At 30.9% G+C, this 22,929-nt stretch overlaps 1 protein-coding gene across 1 annotated transcript in view; it reads left to right on the forward strand.

Moving 5' to 3' along the window:
• The first annotated feature begins 10,547 nt into the window (after positions 1-10,547).
• The window catches only part of LOC121115088 (troponin C, isotype gamma), a 43,307-nt gene continuing 30,925 nt past the window's right edge, over positions 10,548-22,929 (forward strand). The window contains exons 1-2 of the mRNA XM_040709251.2: positions 10,548-10,852; positions 13,358-13,550. Of these exons, the coding sequence (XP_040565185.1) occupies positions 13,361-13,550 (190 nt within the window). The 5' untranslated portion in view covers positions 10,548-10,852; positions 13,358-13,360. The remainder of the gene's footprint in view (positions 10,853-13,357; positions 13,551-22,929) is intronic.

Genomic DNA, 22,929 nt, shown 5'->3' on the forward strand with positions numbered 1-22,929 from the left:
AGAACTATTCATGTAAATGACATCTATTTTTTTAATAAAAATACTGTTATAAAATTTAGTATGAAAAGAATTTAGAAGATTTATACGGATAATTATAGTGAGTTATATTTATATTGTTTATAAATATTTACATTAATTTGTTAAATCCAAAATATTCCAATGTTAGACTTGTAGCACACTCCCTCTTTAAAAATTCAAATACAACTATTTATTTATGTCATCATTCAATGTATTAATGAAGGACTATTAAAGAGTTACCATATTTTTCCTTCGTTATTATTAATAAAAAAGGTGAGCTTCTGAGATTTCGTTGACTTATAAAATCCCCACTCATCCATATATCTAGTAATTCATGTATAATGCTAATGCTCTGAACAAAGGTATAGAGAGAGTTGATCTTATGCACAAGAAACTGCTGTTTAAAGTTTATCTATCGAATCCTAAGTCATCTACACGTTTTTGATACATAATTTGTGTTGATACAATTAATAATTTAGTTCTTCTTAATTGCAAAATTGTTATTGACAAGAATCGGACTCAATATTATTTAAGTGTCGTAAAATACCATAAATAAGTTCCATTGTCATCGTTGAGAAAAACGAAATTATAAAAACTTTATTGGCATATTTATTCATTCCCTTCCGTTTCTCCATCACCAAGTCAATGGAGTCTCAAAGTAAAGAAGTATTGACCAAGATTTTAAAAAAACTTAAGGGGAGGGATATATTTCTTGCATTGGACGAAACTATTGACACTCGACAGCGGTCCATGACTACAGTGTTAGTGCTTTATATGGTTAATTTTTGGGTCGTCATTATCTCATTAATTTGGAAGGTATCCAATGATTACAAGTTTTGCTGCAAAAAGTATTAGCAACGTTCTTGTCTCTTATTTCAGAGGCAAAGGACTGAATGTTTTAATTACCAAATATTGTTCATATTTATTAAAGCAGCCAAAAACCTTAAACAACATTTAATGAGATAAGGACGACGCTGGTCGAAATTTAAAGTAGGTACCAGAATTCCTTAGTTGAAGATAATTAAGCTATATTTTTCGATTAAAGTTCAAGGTACGAGTACATGGTTACGGTTATTATTCAGACACATCTCTAGTTGATAAACTCCTTTTATTTTTTCTTATTCCTTCTCTTATCTAAAAATAAAATGGTCACTTTTCCTAGGGAACAGAGCTCCAAAAAAAGTACTATTTTTTTCCAGAACAAAAGTTATGCCAAGTCGTTAAATATTTTATCGAAGGTAAAATAAAAAGGTATACATATATACTCGTCAATTCAATTTTGCTATATACTTATTCCAATAAAATGTATTAAGTATTTATAATCATTTAAACAATTCATGACCGTGTAACTATGCAATAAATCCACAGATTGACTGCATTCCTAATTATTTAAACTCTCTTCAAGTAGTTATAAGTGAAATCCAAGCAAGTTACTATAATAGTGGTTCCCAGCTCGTGCACGTTAGAGCCTGCATTGTCCCGGGCTTCACGAGATATTACATCTATACTAAAGTAAAGTTTGTCTGTTTGTTCGGCCCTCATTTTTGAGCGTGCGCTTAATATCTTAAAACTGCGTTATTTAATATTTAGAGTTGACACGTTTGTGAGAAAAGAAAAGGTGCTAGGAGAAGGCGGGAGCGAGACATATGGTAATACCCTTGATAACATCAGCTGCCTGTCATATAATTTTATTCAGTAGAAAATGAAATAGGGAATAAGTTCTTATTTGTACGTCTCATATATAACCAGCAAAGGATTACACGGCGTTGTTCAGGCAAAGGAAGGAGCGGGAAATCACATTGACAATGGTCAATATTATTTCTTCTTCATGTTTAGACTCCTTCAGGCCGGACGCACATTATAATATATGTATTATCATGAATTAAAAAAAATATTGTGTTATGAACTTCAAATATCTTGCCAAGATATATAATACAAAAACTTGTCTAGATTAGAAGTCCATCATATATTTTTGTTTAAAAATTGCCTAAGAAAATTAAAAAATACTTTTTTAGACTAATTTTGAAAATAAAAGAGTGCTAAATAGCATTTATTGAAATTGTAAAGAGGAACATTAATCTACCAAGATTTTTTTTGTACTTGCAAAAACAGAAAAGTTATGGAGAATAATGTCGTCGAAAAAAAACCCTCAATAACTGATTAATTTTTGCAAACATTGCAAAAATTATCTTTTAAAATGTTTCAAACGGTGAAACTGTTTGAGTAAAAAAAAAAGAATTGCTTACAAGGGGTACCAACTCTTCCAAGATGTCCAGGAAGATGCCAATGACAAGCCTCTCTCTGGACGCTCAAGCACGCCAAAAACAGATGATAACGTAAAGGCAGTAAATAAAATTGTTTTTGAAAACTGTCGAATCACTATCAGAGAAGTTGAGGAGGATATTGATATATCAGTTGGCTCGTGGCGAAATTTCTTTCGAAAGTTTTGGGTGTAAGACGAGTGTCAGCAAAATTTGTTCCGAAACTGCTTAATTTTGACCAAAATAATTGGTGTATGAATATTACTCATGAACTGTTGACAGACGTCAGATCCTGATTTTCTCAAAAGGGTTATAACTATTGACTGTGACTTTCTTCCCAAATCTAAAGAGACCTATAAAAGGACGGAGCTTTCCAATGATTTAGGAGATAAAGACTGCGTCACTGGAAGAGTTCAAGCTATACCGAAAAATGCTTATGAGAGGTGTTCGAGGATTGAAAACAAAACAAAAAAACAACAACATTGGCACAAGTGTATTGTATCTGAGGGGAATTACATTGAAGGAGGACAGCATGGATATAAATTAATATTTCTCCCTAAAAATACAAAGTTACCTTATAAAGAATAATAAGAATTTTGTACTTTTTGGGACGCATCCAATAGAGAATGAGGTAAAGTGTTGTACTTAAGATCTTTTGTTCGTGAATCCACGATTTCACCTTTTGGTATCGCGTACAAAAGTCAAGCTTTTGATGGATATGACGATTCCTCGAATGGAGATTGAGGCCGTGTTATTGTCATCGAACATGGTTACTCATTTTATTTATATTACTCCCGTGGTGATATAGAGTATTCTTGCTTGGGCAGATTCCACGGTGGTGTGGCCTTGGATACAAAAGAAACTGCGTTTTTGGGAAACATTCCCACAAAAATAGATCATAGCAGATAAAGGATAGTAGGCTAAGTACTTTGTGGTAACACGTTTTCGGTCATAAAATCCTGCCGATTTGTCAATTTGCAGAATGAGTGTTGTAGAATTTGTGAAGAGTTTCATTTGGCTTAAGGAAGCAAATTGGTTATGTCGACATCAAAATGAATGGCACAAAATCTCTTTATATATTTATAGTTTTATTTTATTTACTTAACAAATTATTCTTAGACTAATCAAATTTTGCACTTTGAATCTTAAATAACCTTAGCTTCAATAATATCTATTTATTTCATAAGTAAGACTCAAAAATAGTAAATTCAAGGTCATTACAAATATCATGTTCATCTTTGCTTGATAATACAAACCTTCGTACAACTTTTTTATCAAAAAATAGACAAGATACATGGATGAAAAACCCTCAAACTGTTTATTGATACATATACACTGATATGGTAATGATATAATTCTGAAAATGGGTATAATACGAGTTTTAGTGTTGGTATATGTTAAAAGAAGAGTCAAGAAAATATTTGCCTTAAGATGTGAAGGGAATGGTTCAGGAAATTAGAAGCAATAGTTGTATTATTTTAATACGCGTCTGAAAACAATAGTTTACCGTTTGAGGCAGGACCGTTAAGAAGATTTTTCTTTGTTGTTAACATTGAATCAAAATTTGAAAATTTTGTTTTTAGAACTTTCTTTTAATTTGACAAATAATCTTATTTTAGAATATAATGCTGCGAAAATTACGAACATATTAAGAAACAGCTATAATTGTGCATCATTTGAAGGATTCTATCACTCTTTTAAGTTTTGTAAAAGGCTAAGTTTTGACAAATTTAAACTATCTAATAACTATAACTATAAGAAAATAAATTTTGAAAGGTCTTTTAATACTAAAATCAATGATCACAAACATAGAAAAATAATATAAGCACCGTAGAGCTTATAATCCACGACAAAAACTTAGAATTCAAATTTCATACTTGTAGTAATATTTTGCTTTTCTTAATTTATTTTCTTAAACAAAATAAAAATATGATTTATTATATTTAGATGTAAGAGATACACGTCACATTGACATGCATGCAACAACAGGTTCCTAAAAACTTGTAATTTTACCGGTTCCGTCTTACAAATTCTACCAAGATTAAATTCAGAGGATTTTCAAGAATTTACTTACGATCGTTTTCATAATTACTTGAGTATTTTTTTGCAATCAAAGTTCAGTTGCAAGAGTGTTACAGATTTAGGTAGTTAACTTTGTGAATTATAAGTAATGAATTTGAACTGTAATGCAACTAGATACTTGAGCTATATTGGGACCATACGAATAACTTGATGATCCTCAGCTATCAACTATACGGTACGCCATTAAATTTATTTTTGTTGTGTATCACCATCGTTTATTTATTTTTATGAATATGACGTTGGGATTAGTTTTAGCCATAGTCAATCAATGTGCCTTTTTAGCAGTAGTGTTTACTTGTATAAACATTTTAATATCGTAGTTTTATGTACATCCCTTAAAAATATAACTTAGTATATGATCGTACCCCCAATCCAATCGTCTACTTTAATAGCTCTTCCTGTGGCCCGTTACTTCTACATATACTTAGGTATCGTTATTAGAACAATGCCATTTCATTTGTTAAGAACGACTTGAAGTTAAAGTATAATGGAAAAGATACATCCAATTAATATTTAATGCGATTGTTTATGAAGAGATTAACAATATTTGGACCAAAGGCTCTATTCACAACGGTAACTAATGAACGTGTTATTCAACTATTAAAAGTTTATTTTGAAAAGTACCTCAATTTGTAAATATATTCAGAAAGAAAACGAAATTACGGTTTTCAAAACAAACTATTTTTGGAGTCATCCGAAAAACTTTTCGACGTTGCTGCCTGTAAATGCACTTGATTTTTGTGTATAAAACTGACAAAAGTTCCTCTTTAGTTTTTTGTTGTATCAAAGAAATGAGAGGAAAGTTATTATGGAGGGGTGTTGATCAGAAAGAAACGCCTATATTAATTAAACGACGTCAGAGGGAACATGAAGAGTCAATGAGAAAAAAGAAAAGAGGTATGTTTCCCTAATGAATCGGATTTTGTCAGAAGAAAAGGTCATAATGAGTGGGTCTTTCTCGGAAATGTGTCTAATAGTAGATACTTTCCCGATAGATGCACCATCGAATTCAACGTCAAATTGGAATTATTTACCGCTGCCGGCAGTTACAAAGGTATGTCATAGATACGGTTTATCGACGCAATCTGGTCCTGCTTCTGCAGCTTTGGCTGACATTGGCTTAGTTTCTATCGAAAATTCAACTCTGATCATTGATGAAAATAAGATTCCTTGAGCTGTATTTAAAGCTGGGATAGAAGCTTCAAAAACTGTTGAAGGAGTTGTGGTTAGAAGCATTTACTTTGATGGACAAAAATACAATACTCATATAAATGAGAAAATTACAAATTACCATTACAAACAAGTTTTAGTTTCTGTTTTATCAGAACGAGGATCATTTTATTTGGGACACACAATGCCAAGTAGTGCCATTTTTACTTCCATCTCAACTTTAAAAGAGGAATGAGGTCGGAATTTAGATGACGCGATTTCCGTTGGATTTGACGGAACTACAAATAACCATTTAGATGAGTATTTGGAGAGTCCATTACAATGGTGCGTTTGTATGCTTCATACCAATGAGTTAAAGCTTCGTCATTTATTCTTGAGCTTAGATGGTGTGACTTTAGGTCTTAGATAATCTATTGGAAAATAGTTAGATGGTCGTGAAAATGAAATTGTCGCATGGTAGCTGGTAGTTTGCCTAGCCTGCCAAAGAATGTAGTCAATCAACTAAGTACAGATAAAAATATATGTAGGTAATATGTCAAGCCTCTTCAACTGGTTCCTCTAGTCCTGAGCTGCCAAATGGTAAGCCTGAAAAATTGGTGAACTCAAGATGGCTTACTACTGCTAATCCTTTACTCAGACTTTACGAAAGTACTCATAACCAAGGTTGTGCCTGGTTCAGATTCAGCGATTCTATCGGTCCCGATCTCGCTGCTTTATTTCAACTGTTTCGGTCTCCGTTCAGCTTCATCGGTCTTGGTTTTTTTTATATACAGGCTCAGTTTGGTAACAGGCACTTAAAACAAGGGGCTTCACTAGAAAATTCGAGCCCAGAAAATGATATTAAATACAAACAGGGCCGCAGCTACCTATTACTTTGATTAAGATAATGGTTTTCAAAGTGGGCAGTGAGGAGAGGCTTGGAGGGGGAGGGTGCAGAAAGATGGAAAATTGAGAATTGCTTTCAGTCTACACATACATACTCCACATGTTTTGTATACAAGAGCCTCAGCTAAAAATGTATTAGTGTAGGGTGGCCTTGTAATAGTATAGTTTGGGAAACCTTAGCTTAAGAAATATTTAACTTAGCATACTATAGGGTCCCGAAAAGGTTAGTAGCGGACTCGGATCCATAATCTACCCCAACACCTTTCCTCTTTTATTTACAACGTCTGGGTACGTTAAAAATAATTGGAAAACACTGCAAATCCACAAAAAAACAAAACACGCGGAACATTTACTTATTCGCTAAAGCTAATTTATTTTTTATAATATACAGGTGTGCGCGTCTAAAACTGAGCACTCCTTTAAATTTTACGCCATGCACATATTCGGGATTTTATTGAGTTGAAACCGGTTTATACTTTGAGGCAAGGATCTTGACTAGTTATAAACAAACTCCAGCAAAATCTAAATAGCAACAGTGAAACAACAGCCGATAATATGAGAGACGTCGAGTCGCAATTTTGGAACTTTCCGCGCGGGGAAAAACTCCTACTGAAATTGCCAAGCTTCTGAACTGCAACCGTACCACCGTTTACAGCGTGGTAGCCAAAGGGACTCCTGAGGCGACCACAAGATCTAAGTCAAGGCCTCGAAGGTCGGACGAATTGGTTACTGCCGTGAAAAAGTTGGTCGAGGACAAGAGAGATAAGGTCACCGTCAGCGGCCTCTCCAGGGAGTTCAACGTCAGCAGAAGGACCATGGACCGGCTAGTTAAGAAAGATCTTTTCCATAAGGTCTACAAGAGAACCCCTCGTCAAGCCTTTAAGCCGTAAAATCTAAAGGAGTGTTTGGTTTTAGACGTGCACACCTTGTATATTGTATTTTATTTATATATTCTATGTAGGAAAATAAGCACAACTAAACTTTTTTTTTCGGTTTGACAGTGTTTTTAAGACGAGTGCATCTATAACACCATCAAAGCAAAAAAGAAGATAGTACATAGTAGGTCCCAAAACATGGATTTGTATGACTAAATTACGAAGAACATGATTTTTATGGAATCAAGAAAAGAGATCACTCAAAACCAATTTGTGATATGTTTAAATACTGTGTGTTGTTATAAGTTTTGTTTAATATGTCCTTCAACACAAGCAAAAACAGCATTGATACTCCAGCGATCAGATTGGCAGCTTTTGACGATGTTGACCGTATCTATGTCGCACAATACTATCATGATGGAAGCTTGTAGCGAATCTAAATTTGGATGAGAGGTGCAGTAGACGCCCTAAACTGCTAAGTGTTTGTTAGAGGTGTTGAGGTCAGGAATTTAGGAGGGCCCAATAGAGGCATACCAGAAGTCATCCATATTGTTGCTGAATAAGTTTTAGTTCTTCTTGGCCGTAAGAGGAAAATGTTATTAAATCATTTAATTTTAATCTGTGGCAGATGACTATATTAAGATTCTGAAATTGGGTAATGGAAATAAATCAATTTGCTAAAGGAAAAAAAACGCCAAATCAAAGTTTTCATACTCCAAAACTTTTCTTGATTTTAGTGATCCAACTTGTAATTTGGATATGTATAAAAGAGAGGCAATACATATTATTTTTTATATTCCAATCGTTCTCCTATTTACATTAAATATTTATTTTATATTTAATCTTTGGCAATAAGCTCCTAATGTACTAAACATTCGATTTATTTATCGTTCTTTTAATTTATCTGACAACAAAATTGATTGGGTTAGTCGTAATTTTCTAATAGAGTCCAGTTGAAAGAGCCAAAAAACTATCAATTGATATTTTTTCTCCATACATTGAGATTTCAGAAGCAATGTATTAGACACATATAAAGAAACTTGACAAAAATAGAAATATTTAAGAACGAAAGTGTCACAACCAATCAGAATTTAATTTTATAAAAAAAATTTCTCCTTGATTCGCTTCACAGTGTTACGTCAATAACACAAAAATGTAGCCTGCATTTGGTTGTCAGCTGTTGATATTCCTTTTATTTGTTCGTTGAAGTTTCACTGATTAAGAATAAATAAATAAAAGAAACAGCGTTACCTCGCTAACACAAAAATATAGAGTATATTTTGTTGTCAGCTGTGAATGTTTCTTCTTCTTTTCTTCTAACCAGTGTTTTGAACGTTGATTGATGGTTGAATTAGAATTATGTAGCTCTTTTTAAGCCGTGAGCTATTCCTCACAATTATTGAATAATAATTCCATTGTTGGACAGAATTGGCTAACTACCAACAGATTTTGGCCTTTTTCTCTAACTTTTCGGAGGAAAAGTTGCTGATACAATAAAGGTAACGATGTGTATAGTATTACTACGGATGCTATTTTTGTTCAGATAGAGCGCTAGGAGGTGGTGAGAGTGAGACATATGGAACAGCTGAATTAATACCCTTGTTACTATCAGCTGCCTGTTATATAACTTTTTGGGGGATCGGGAGGAAGAAAATGAATGTAGAAAGATGAACTTTCTACATTTAAAATAGTACTACTGGAGGGATAATATTATAATTATATTGAAAAAATATATATATATATATATTTTTTTTTTGGTGAATTTTTAAAAGAAAATACACCAAAGATAGGTGATAATGCTTACTTCACTAGAAGAAGTTAACAGCACGACTACCGATTAAATAATGAAAAAAAAGAGAAGAAAGAGCACACGCAACAACTGTTTTTTCTTTTCTAATCGCTATACTTTATTTTTTTATTACAAAAATAACATTTTAAAATATTACAATTACTCCATCTGACTTAATTACTACCAACTGATTTTGGCATTTTTTTCTGTTTCTTTTTCGAAGAAAGGTTACATAATGCAATAAATGTAAGAACTTTGCTTTTCATCTCTTTTCTTAGAATATATTTATTGTATACAACTGTTACTATTTAAAATGAATTATTTAGATCCCTAATCAGGTCATTTTATTTTTGTTATATATAAAAAAAATTGGATCCAAAGTTAAAAATTCTAAATCAATACACATACGTTAATATGAAATTTATAGTAGGAAGAAATTCTTTGTAAAAAGTTAAAATATACTTTTCATGTGGTGTTTAAAACGGTCTTAGGACAATTAGGCGATTTTTTTTGTCGGACGGACATTTGACCAAAAATAATATTTAATTTATTCATATACACTCAAAGGCACTCAATGGTCGAGTTGTAGGAGAGCACGATGAAACGAGAGACGTAGGCGAGGAAAACTAATACTAAATTATACTTATTTGATAAGGGAGAAGTGATTATTACTTCTTCCGTTAGAATGGCTATCGTGTTTGTGTATTACTTAATTTATTTAAAGTACTACAACAGTTAAGATTCGTACTACATTCAAGCTTATACTGCGGTGTTGGGTTTATGTAATGACAATTAATAAATATAATTAAAAGAAATTTTTTTTCGCAAAAGAATACTCATTAATGAATAATAACTATTTAAAATCATATCGTTTGGCAAATTGTCCTTGGCCAAAAATGTTTTTGACTAAAAGTCTGCTCACGGTTTAAAACCCCAAAATTTATACACGTTAGCATTTCTAGAGCAAGTAACAGAATGAAATAAAAAAAACATATGAAGAAAAACTGCATTTACATTTAGTATCTGAATCATTAATGATACCCCCCTCCCCCATGACTAAAAGCCTAACTATGTACAGCATTGAATAATGTCGTAATGCTTTTCAAAATAGAGTTCCTTCCCTCATACAATAGTCACTTTAGCATTTAGTTTCTCTTCCTCTACAATTAAGGCAAAGAGTACAAAGAAAAAAAAATCGAAACAGTAAAAAAACTTTTATATTAATGGTATTGAGCAAAAAAAAAAAAAAGTATAAGGAAAGAAGTTAATCACTTCACGGTTGTTGCTTCGTAGCAGACAAATCATTCTTTAGTTTTAAAAAGCCCTCTCCTGAACGTGAAAGAGAAGAGGAACTACAAGTATATAGTTATGTACAGCTGCGAAGATACGTCATTTAATGTCTTGAGAAGGAGAAGAAGGGGGGGGGGAATGAAGGAAGGAAGGAGAAGATTATTAACTCACACGTTTAGTAAAAAAAGGAAACTATATAGTCAGTTATATTTCAAAAGTCTCTATGAGATCACAGATTGTTTAAATAATATAGTGAAAAATAAAAAAAAAAAAATAACTATATTTTATTGTCAACTGTCGATGAGCCTACTTCTTTTTCCTAATCCGTGTTTTGAAAAACGTTGATTGGTTGAACATTTCGAATTAAAACTTGTTAAGCCGTTCTTTCCTATAAAGGTTGTGAGAATCAATAATAAAGGAAAAAGAAGAAGAAAAACGAGGAAAAAAAAACAATTTTGACAAACTTTAGTTCCTATTAAAAAGTAAGTGAAATCTTTTTCCTAAATATTTACATACATTTTATTATGAATTTGACATGAGTACGATCCTACTATACAGGTATATAAAAAGAATAAAATCAATATTAAAAAGAAAAAAAAAATCTCATAAAGTGTTTAAATCTTTTATAAATAGACTTTCAATTCTTAAGAATTATTTTTCTATTATTTTTCCTCATACATCAATTGTATTAGAGACATGAAACCAAAGAGAAAGGTACAAAAAAGAAGATGTTTTAATCAAAAATACAAACGTAGGAATAAAGTAACGAACGGTCTTTCTCTCCAACCAAACAAATAATAACAAAGGAAATAAATAAAGATGGATGTGCTTAATTAAACTAATTAATTAATTACATCAGTCACTGACAACAACAACTACCACTCATGTCTCAAACACAATAAAAGGTCTATATTTATGTAGATCAGTGATTCCCAACCTTTTCATCACTGCAAAGCCCAATAACATTTTTTAATATCATCCAGATCTTCACTCCGGCTATTATAATACATATATCGATAAACCTGGTGTAATGATCGCCTGCACTAAGCGTGAGACCGCATTAAGCGGCCAAATCCAGTTATCAAATTTAGAATGGTAACAAAATAGTAAACCTGTTTTAAGAGGTCACCTCTACTGTGCATGTCAGGGCACTAAGTGTACCTATTCAGTTATCAAATTTAGAATTGTTACGAAAGAGGAAACAATCTTTTAAAAAATTTCATAAAATTATCACCTTAAATGAATATTTTTGATTAAAAAAAAACAAATAAAGTATTGTTGTATCACGTATAGCGAGAACTTTTTATTACATAAGATCTAAAGTATTTTTTATAGTATTTTTGAAGCAAAAAAATGTACATATAGGTATATTGAATGAAATGCTTTCAGGTAAAAATGGAATATTTTTTCTGCGTAATTATGAAACTTTGGAGTCTTCAAGGGTGACTTCCAGTCTATAAAAATTGATCAATATGGTTAAAACTATCATACATAGTATTAAATTTTTTTTTTCGTTAATCAGTGATTTTTTTCATAAAACAAGATCGACTCCCTGTGCCTTGAAGTTTTTTAGTTTTTGTAGATTTGAAAATGCACCAACAAAATTAAAAATCCCCCCCCAAAAAAAGAATTACATACTGTACAACGGAAAATGGGAGAACGTATACTAAATAATAATTGATAAAGAGAATTAGGTAAATGAAGGAAGAAGAGTATTAACGAATTAGTCTTAGTATGTATCTTCAATCTTCACTAAGGTTTACGAAAGAATATTGTAGGTTAGCAATGGTATTAACAAACAATAAATCCCTAGGTCAAACATTTGAAAAAGTTGCATATATTTACCAAAATCCGTATTTTCACATGGTCAATTATGTGTTGCATTCTCAAGAGTGTCAAAAGGGGGTGCAGGTTTGATTATATCTACATCAAATGGACTGAAAACAACGAAAAATCTTGTATACAAGGATGTTTTACATTAGAAATTTACCTATCCGCAGGATTATATATATATTATTTTTATTGGCTATCTTTAAGATATTGTGTTCGGGCTAGTTTCCTATAAACATTAGACCTGTTCAAATTTTAACTTTTTTATGTTCAACTCTTTTAATATTTGACTTTTTCCCATTTTCCAACGTATATAGAAACTAAAGTCATTTGGATTTTAAAACATGGCTATGCCTGCCTCATTGTCCTTGAAAATTTATTGTTGGTGGCTCAAAAAAACAACCAAAAAAACAACAACGTGATTGTTTGTATTGCTTTGATTAAAGCTTCGCAATGGCTTATATATTATTCATATCGGTATCAAATTTAATTAAAGTGGAAATTTAATTTAAACCATTAAGAATCAATCCATTTCTAGTCATTGATTTGTATTGTTTTTATTATGGAGTTATTACCTTTGATCAGATAATTTTTTTTTTTTTGTATTTTATTCTATTTTTATATAAATATACGTCAAAATAATACTATCTTAGGAAAATACCTAAAAAGACTGGAAAACAATATAAAAAAACAATCATTTTTTTAATATCTAGAGTTAAATTTACCCTTATGCACAAATAAATTATAAAGAAAACAGTTATACAAATTGAAGCATAGTGTATTGGCTTTGATTTGATACCCATATCAATGCTATACGATAAGCCTTTGTGAAGCTATAGTTAAAAGAATACAAACAATCACTTTTATTTTTGCCTTTTTTTAGAGCCACCTAGAATAAATGTTCAAGGTCCATGCAGCAGGCATAGCCGCGGTATAAACTCCAAATAAATTGTATATTTAGTTTTTATAGACCTTGGAAAATGTAAAAAAGTCATACATTAAAAGGTTTGAAAAAAAAAAACCCCTGTAAAATTAGAACAGGTCTAATAAATATTTTTTAACTCATGTACGTGTTGTTACAGGATTGATAATTATCTGAAATTTTATGGATCCACGACATATTATGAACAAATCTAATTCATGTTTTTCTTTTATAGAACATGGCATTGCATGCAGCACGAGTCATACGACAAAGACACAAGCATGCCATGGAAAATGATGACGAAACTCTTTCTCCTGAGCAGATAAAGAGTTTAGAAGGAGCATTTGAGGCAGCAGACAAAAATGGAGATGGGATACTCTCAGCGGAAGAATATTCTGCTATTTTTCGGTCACATGGCTTAGTCATAGGTGAGATTTATTCCTTACTGTTAGTAAGCAGGGGCGTCTGAGGATTATACTTGGTGGAGGGGATCTTGGTAATAATATTTTTGGTAAAAAAATTCAAATGTTAAACTTTTTAGTACAACCCCTCCAGCCTAGCATCTGCAGACGCCTCTGGTAATTGACGAGTTGATCACAAATCTGTAAAAAGTTTATTTTGCATCAAATCTGTTTTTGAGAATTTTTGAATCGAAATTTTTGAGTATTTTACCGTTTTTTAAGACTTCTCTTGAGCATGAAAAATATCAATTATTACACAAAAAAGTTGGTTTCCTTTTTGATAATTTTTTGATTAATTTACAATTTGTTTAGATACGAGGGGATTCTGAAAGTTTTCGACCTCAACTTGAAAATGACAGCAATCGTAAATAAAAGCTAGTCACATATGTATATAATATCTGTTGAGAGTTACTCACCAAAGTTTCAGTCATTTTGGACAAGCAGTTGTTCTCTAACTGTCGTTTGAGTGAGTTGATCTCAGTGTTTTTGAGAAAAAAACTTGTGATTTTTTTCCTTGTAATTGTACACACTTCCCCCCTGCAATGATCCTATTTCTGTAAATAAGCTGGAGAAGTCTGTAGAGTAATAAATATTGAATATTGAAAGTATTTTTAAAAACTCAGAATTTTTTTTCACATCAACGTTATTCGTCCAAAATGGCTGAAAATTTGGTGAGTAACTATGAATAAATGATAGATAGATGTGACTAGTTTTTATTTACGAGTGCTTTTATCTTCACGTTGAGGTTGGACACTTCTCAGACGATCCTCGTATATGAACATATTATCCCCGACTCCTGAGAAAATGCAATTGAAAGGTTAAAAAACATCAAATTTTAATGGTTTTTGTCTTTTTTATTTTCTGATGATTTTTCTTATTATTAAAAAAATCTTTATGACTTTTTTTCTAGAAAAAAAGAAGACATTTTTGAATATCTTAAATACTAAAAAAAGAATTACCATAATATACTTCTAGCAAGTTAATTACCTAAACTTGTCTCATTAATCTCCTATACCTATAGGAACGATACCTTATCAAACTACTGTTACGAAATTCCAATTACAATACAATATTTTTTATATAATACTTATATATTTATAGGCATGATATTTAATTAATGCTTCAGGTTCATTATGCCTTAGTAAGAGAGAAAAAAAAATATTATATTAATTATTAAATGTTAAGGACACAACATAAGTACATGTTTTCATTATTTTTTTTAACACTGCCAATTAGAAAATCAATTATAAATTGTATATGCAGTATCGTGAACCACCAGTGCGGACCCATGGTTCATAGCGTACAGTGGATTTTGCGTACCGTACCAAATATGCGTGTAAAATTTTAAATGGGGTCTTACAAATATCACACCCTCATATAAAAGAATATATATATAATCCTCCTCCCAAATGTCCTTTTTGTCTAGAAACTAGGAAATTAAAAAATCCTTCATTGACCCATCTTCAAGCGCTACAGTTAGAATTTTAATAGCATTTTCTTAGTAAAAAAAATAAATTTTTTAAGACAAAAATTATGGATGTTTTATCAAATGACCCAAAGGGTAGAATTCACTGGTATTATTCAATTGTTACATAAGCGGATGGCTTTAAGCACGTGACTTTGAAGGTGGGGAGGGAGGGTGGCTATGGTTTTTTAGTCAAAATGAAATTATGTTCTCAAAAGTGTGTCTCAATTTGAAATAAGTAAGTTATAATAATGAAAAGGTCATTCGACAATATAAATATTTTGCCCACGCAAACCCCAAAAAAGAACAATCCTAGTAACGGCCCTGAATGTTCTTTTTTGAGGTACAAATTGGACGTTTGTGTATCTTCGGGAAGTTATTTAAACAGAGTAAATTAAAGCATTTAAAGTACGTACTCGTATACTCCTTTGGTAAAAAAGAAACCATTAATTTCGAATTCAATTATAATTCAATATTCAAATATATTTTGTATTACGTTGGTACACATGCTGAAAATGTACGTTTCAATGTTAGTTTGGCTTTGACATATATAAAGGTTAGACGTCTTTTGGGATGCTCTGCAATTTTCCAATATATTGAAATAAATTGAAAAAAAACAGTTTAGGTTAATATTTACTAAAAATTTGAAAATATTGTTGTTTTTCCTGAATTGTTAATTTTTTCTACAAACTGCTATATTTTGAGCAATATAAAGCCTGGGTAACCGTAGTTCCCATTATTTTGGGCATAGTTAACACACTATTATTATATATTGTGACCACAACCTAGGATATTGTGCTTGGCAGCCGTTTATTATTACATTGGGGCTAAAAGAAACATATTTTAAATAAATAATGGTCTTTTCTAAAAAAACAAAGGGGTTAAAAAATGAATCTTTAAATAACATCATTTAAAAAATTCAAGAATAAATAAATAAAAATATCACCTCAATCTATTCAACCATCAAAGAAAATCCTCATTACGGTCTTGTCCTCTCCCTAAAATTTGGAGTGCCCTTCCTTGGATATAGGACTCGTTAGTCGTTACTAGTCTGCTCCCTTTTACAAAAAATATGGGGATGTCCTTAGAAAGTTGGTGTGAATTTTTACATAGAAAAATGTAATTTGTGTGATTTTGGAATGAATTTTTTTGGTTGCTTAGATTTTCATGGTAGCCCTGACTATCTGAAGAATGTTTAGAAGGAGAACACTACAGGGTCGTCGGCAGGGGGTTGGCTGGAGGGACTGTACCCCTCCCAAAAAAAGGAATTTTGCTTTTTACTAGATTTATTTTTGTCATTCGGGTAAATTATGTAGCAGACCAAAAAATGTAATATTTTTTTGAGAATAGCTACCGACTTTTAATTTTTTTTTTTCCAGAAAATTTAATATTTGAATTTTTTTTTTCAAAAATTTTAACTTTTTGTGAGTAGCTATAGATTTTTGAAATTTTCTTTTTTGAAATTTCATTTTGATTTTTTTCCATAAAAATTAATTTTCTGTGTATTTTAGGTATTGATTTTGAAATTTATTGCCAACTATGTAAAAAAAAAGTCCCATACTAGAAAGTACCTTGAATTTTCCACCTTATAAATAATATTACATCAGTTTTTAAGAATGACGTAATTGAATAGTTATCATATATTTTTGGGTCTAATTTATTTCTATTTTTGGATGAAAGTTTGATATATGAAATGAAGATCCTATGTGGATATGATCGTCAATCATCAACCTTTCTACCTATCAAAAATAAGAGGGTTTGTTAAGAGGAAATTGAATTTGTTTATAACAGGAAATTGTAAAAGAGTAGGCTATTTTGGAATAAGGTTAAGTGACCTTCGTGCATATAAAAATCTTATGTTTAGTTGAAAATTGAAACGATATTCTGACCCTAAAACATCCATTACTCATCTTTATTGGATTATAGTCAACTACCGATTTTCTACTTTTCTTCCCCTTATAAATGTCCTAAGCATTTATTGGGAGAGCTAAGATTAGCTTTAGTTAAGCTGTAACCAAATTTGTACCTGGTTCATGTTCAGCGGTTCTAATGGTCCCAGTCTCGGTTATTTAATTTCAACGGTTTCTGTTTCGGTCTCGTTTTTTAAAAATACAGGCTCAGTTTTGTAACAGGCACTTAAAACAAAGGGATTCACTAGAAAATTTGGCCTTGAAATTATGTTAAATACAAACAGGCCTACGGCTACCTTATACACAGAGTTCGTAGTGGACCTAGTTCCACCAGGGGCCCGAAAGCTAAGGTTGTTTAAGACAATGGCTTTAAAAGTGGGACCGTGATTGGAAGCTAGGGGGGGAGGAAGATGGAGAATTGAGGATTGCTTTGAATAGTATACCTTTTTTTCTATCAAGGGCACCTTAGCGAAAAAGGTATTAGTGTAGGGGGCCTTAGCATAGTAAAGTTTGGGAAACGTTGGCTTAAGAAATATCATAGTTATGATATTATAGGCCCCGATAAGCTTAGTGGCGGACCTGGATCCATAATCTACCCCATCCCTTCTCTCTTTTATTTTCACCGTCTGGTACAGACGGTGAAAATATGAAGCCCTTAAATATTTTGATCTCAGATGAAACTGTATCACTCTGGCAACGTAAGAAAATCATTAGAAAAAGCTGCAATTGCACAAAAAAACTCAAAAAATTGACTTATTGATTAATGCTAATTTTAGATATGGTATTTTCTTTCTATATCTATATTAGAAAAAAAAGAACAAGAACCGAGACCGATAAGCAATATATTACGGCCTCGATTCGACTTTTGCAGTTCTGATTCTAGCGGCTCAAGAACCAGAACCGTTTGATCTAGACCGATACGGTCGAAAACCAATTTCCTATTAGCATTGACTGAATATATCCTATAGAAAGAGGAAACATGACGGTAAAAATAAAACAAAAAAAAGTATCTAGCTCAATAATGTACAATCATTTTACACACCCTCGATCAAAAAATGACTTTTGTAGAGCGCGATGAAAATACAACTGTAATGTTTCCCTACAAATATCTCATTCCTTAAAATTGAACATAGGGCAGTGGACAATTTAAAACCTAACAGAGTTCAAGGTGATAGTTGTTTTTCCAGCGATATGTTTCTAGTTAACTACTGCATGATTTTAAGCCTTTTTTTTTAATGTATAGGGATAGGAAAAAGTTGAGTGATACAAAAGAGATAAGTACAAAAATACATATATAGCCAATCTCGAAATAATGTGCATTACATTGTTATTGTAAATAAAATGCTCGTAAGCAATTTATGGACCAATCAACAATTAGTTTATAATGGTCTTGTTTTGTTAGAGAGTGATTTGATAGAATTGGATATAAAGTTCAATTTATACAAATATGATATAATGTGTTTTGCATTTGATTAGAATAATAACATGTGAATGTTATTGAGTATTTTATTGCTTTAAAAATATAATCAAGGGTATTTTTTTGGTATAACAAAGCGAAGGATTTTAATCAATCATATTGAAGGGGTTTTTGTCCCGTGGTATATAATATTGAAATGAAATGAAATTGTAAGATAAGTAAATACCAACTATTTTTCTTGAAATACGAAAACAGTTTGCATGATATTATCTACACATTATATTATATCATTTTAGTCATTATATATGAATTTTTTTTTAATAAATGTACACAAATAATTCAATTTCACATTGTGAATGAAATCCTAAATTGTATCTTCCAAAGATAAACAATCACCATAAAAAAAACTATAATGAACAATAAATCCAATAATAATAAACTAATTATTAGTATAAAAATAGATAGAAAGGACAATTACCCCCTCCCTACAGCGGCACCAGAATGTATTTGCATGTTGATCCTCAATTCGACTCTGAGTAGAACATGGATTTACACTCATAACTAAGGTTGTCCAGCGTACAAATAAGTGAGATCTCTGCATCAAGCAAGGATTTAGACAGGAATTAATCTGTTTTAGATCCTCAATTATACTCTTAGTTAATCCAACATAGATTAAACTAACGTGGTCACCCTGATAATTTGAAATTTTTTTTGAGAGAAAAGAAGGATAGCTGTCATGACGTTTTATTAAATTAGCTGCGAGCAGCCATGAGATGAAGGGAATACGCACTAACTCCACTCCGTTTTTATAGCTAGGTTATATTTGCTGGAATTACTCAGATGTCGATCCCCAATTCTACTCTGAGTCCAACACGGACTTACAATTATAACTCTTCAACAAATCTTCAAGGTTGCTCTTCGTTTTTTATGAGCTCACATGAACGTTCAATTAGGTTTTGAATGTAATTGAATGTATTAGGAAAGGAAATTAATTTCTAAGGAGTTAAATAATAACGAAAAATGCATTGGAAAAGAAAATTATTTCTTTATAAATCCAATTACAAAAAAACGGGGCAACTAAAAAATAACCCGGATATTCATCATTATTTATATCTTTCCAAGAATTCATCAGTGTTCCTCTTATTCATTTATGAGCACAAACACTCTATACTCAGATGTTCTCATAAGACGTAATCATTAAATGTTCTCTCTTCAAGAATTATAGAATAATGATAACAGCTCTGGAAAAATTCAAAAATGCTGCTCAGAATGTCAACTATTAAAAAGTTCAGACACAAGTACATCCTTAGAATTTACAACTCTATTCATATGAAAAAGAACATGCTCTTTAGTATTTTAATATAAAACACGAAATATAATATTTATGAATAAATATTTAAAAATTTAAATGATCTCCTTCAATTCCCCAGTTTGTAAAAATTCCATCCACTAATAAAATAAGTAAATTAGAGTGTCCCATCATTTCAGAAGAAAACATACAAACAATATCTGCTGATTTGTAAGGAAGTTTTATGTGTTAAAGTTCCTGTTGGACTCGGAGTAAAATTGAGAATTGACATGGGAATAAAGTTGGGGCAGATCCACATTTTCTTGGATTGATATTGATTTCTTTCCTCTCACGTCTTCTTGCAGCTGATCTAATGACAGCTAAGCTGCTCTCCTCCCAAATATTGTTCACTGGTCAAGGTTATCAAGTTTATTTTTAGTTTCTTTTTTTATAAACATTTCAAAATGCTATTACTCACAATCTAGAGAATATATTCCAAATGAATTTCATCCTTTGAAAGATTTTTTTCCGTTTCTTAACGGGTTCCTTCATTTGAATGTCTATAAATTTCCACATTATACTTTTTTAGGCAATAATCAGGGGCGTCCATAAGGGAGGAGGGCTGGAGGATACGTTGAAATTTTTCTCCGTAAAATTTGATATTATAATTTTTTTTGCAAAAAATTTAATTTAGAAATTTTTTTCCAGACAAATTTCAGTTTTTTCCAAACAACTCTGGATTTTTAAAATTTTTTTCAAGAATTTTTTTAGTTTTTTCCAAACAACTTGCGGACGCCCTTGATAAGAGAGAAAGAGAGGAGTTTGTTCGATATTAATAGTCGTATCAGGAGCAATAAATACGACATGTCAAACAAACAAATAAATAAACTTCCTTCCTAACTTCAAAAAACACGTAATGATTTGCAAATATCATACAAATAATATATTATTTATTTTTTACAAAAATATATAATATATTATTTGAAGTAAGTAAACGATATATAGTTGGAACTTTGGATCAATGGCATGACCAATATAGACTTTATATTTATTAATAATGTTCATGTTACATAAAGGTAATATATTGTTAATTTACATGTAAATTTATTAGTGTTGGATCCAAGTATGACTCGAATTTGAAAAAACAATAAAAAAAAATCGATTCTACTTTAGGGGTACATATACAATTTCATTACACCACAATTTTAACCTCCTCCTTTATGTGGACTTATGACGTTATTTTCTTTACACCCCTTAGAAACACATGTTTTTGTTTTTAAATCATAGAAAATATCTATAAAAAAATTTGTTTTATTGCTTAAAATGTTGATTAGATTGTAATACAGACGATATAATAATAATGGAAGAAAAATAATAATAGAAACTATAATATAGGTGCCACTTTTTCGACTTTATTTTTAAGAGACCAATAACAAAATACTCCTTTTTTTTTTTTTTAAATAATGTTATATGAACATTTTTAAGACTTTTTGCAGGCTTTTTGAAAAAAAAATCATCTAATGACAGGTTTATGGAAAAAAAAAAAAAAAATCTCCTTAAATGGCCTTTATTAAAGAAAAGGTCAACTTTTTGTCCAAAAAGGAAAATATTTGTTTATACTTTTTCCAAATTTTATTCCAAATAATGCTATACAAACCTTTTTAAGCTTTTTTGTGGCCTTTTAGAATGAAATTAATCAAATGACGGATATTTTTAGAATTTTTTTTATTTATTTGTTTAATAAATTACCTTTATTTATTAAAAGGTACTTCTTTGTTTCAAAAAAGAAAATGGCCCATCATTTTATATTTTTTTTTTTAAATTTTATACCAAATCATGTTATATTAACTTTTTAAGCCTTTTGTGGCATTTTTGAATAAATTTAATATAAAATAATTTGGTATAAAATTTTGAAAAAAATATTAAAAAATGGACCTTTTTATGAATGAATTTAACCAAATGACGGTTTTTTTAGATATTCTTTGTTTAATAAATAATTTTTATTTATGAAAGGTCACTCTTAAAAAAAAAAAAAAAAAGAAGAAGGCCCACCATTTATATTTTTTTCCAATTTTTGTCACCTACTTTCTATGACAGCATTTATGCCATTTTATAATACTATTCAGCTCTATGAGGTTTTAAGTTGACCCTTAACCCTACCTTGCCCCCTTAAGTGCCTTGTTGGTTTGTGAATGTAACCTTAGGTAACAATTTTCTCTCAAAATACCTCCGTCAACGGAGTTGAACGGAGGTATTGTTTTTAATTCGTTTTTTTTTTGCTTGTTAGTTATTTTTTTAGTCACCAGGATTAGCCATAAAGTTAGCTATTGATTTTGATCAAAACTTGTTAGGAAGATTATATATATTCGCAGTAGGAGGTTATTATATTTGGAAAGGTCAATGTCAAAGGTCAACGTAACACAAAATGTCAATTCAAAATGCATAATCGACCATAGCTTCTTCAAAAAAAATGAGACACATAATTCAATTTGATCTTAGGCGGAGGTTTTGCGGTCAACCGAGTTCCCATTCTAGTTTTTTAAATTTTTTTAGTTATCTTGGAGATTTTTGTTTTAATCTATTTGAAAATAGTTTTTTTTTTTTTGCTTAGTCAATTTTATAAAGAAATCTTATTACGCTCAGTTTAGCTTTCGTAATAGGGTGTCGTTCATCGGGGGTCTTCAAACTACAATATGTGTGGACATTTTACTCTCCAATGTGTTTCTTCTGACTCACGACAGGTAAGGAATTATATTACGAACCTTATGGAGAAAAGCTTAACAGTAGGAAAATAAAAGTTTAATTTTTTGGAAGTTACTGGAGAGATCCCTATTGACCCCAAGTTTAAAGATCCCTGTTGTAAATGATGCTTTCGTGGAGTGATTATTTAAAATCTGAGTCATATAAGAAAACATAACCTCTTTCTTATACTATTTTCTTATTAATAATGAAAGAGAAAACGGAGGGGAATGGTTCAAAAGAAAAGAAATATATTTTTATTTATACTCCATGATCAAAAACTAAAAATTTAACTAGAATGGAAGCTCGGTAGCGAACAAAACCTTTAATTGAACTCTTTACCTCAATAAGTTTTAAAAGTATGGTCCATTATACATTTTTAAGTTTTAATTTACCTTCACTTCTCAAGCCTTTTATTGTGATCATACAGGTATAATCTTCGTACTAAGTCTGATCAAAATTAGTTTGTTATATTTGTTGTAATCCTGGTCACAAATAAAAAACAAAGGCTTAAACATAACCTCCGT

Source organism: Lepeophtheirus salmonis, chromosome 3 (assembly GCF_016086655.4).
Source record: "Lepeophtheirus salmonis chromosome 3, UVic_Lsal_1.4, whole genome shotgun sequence".
NCBI lineage: Eukaryota > Metazoa > Arthropoda > Copepoda > Siphonostomatoida > Caligidae > Lepeophtheirus > Lepeophtheirus salmonis.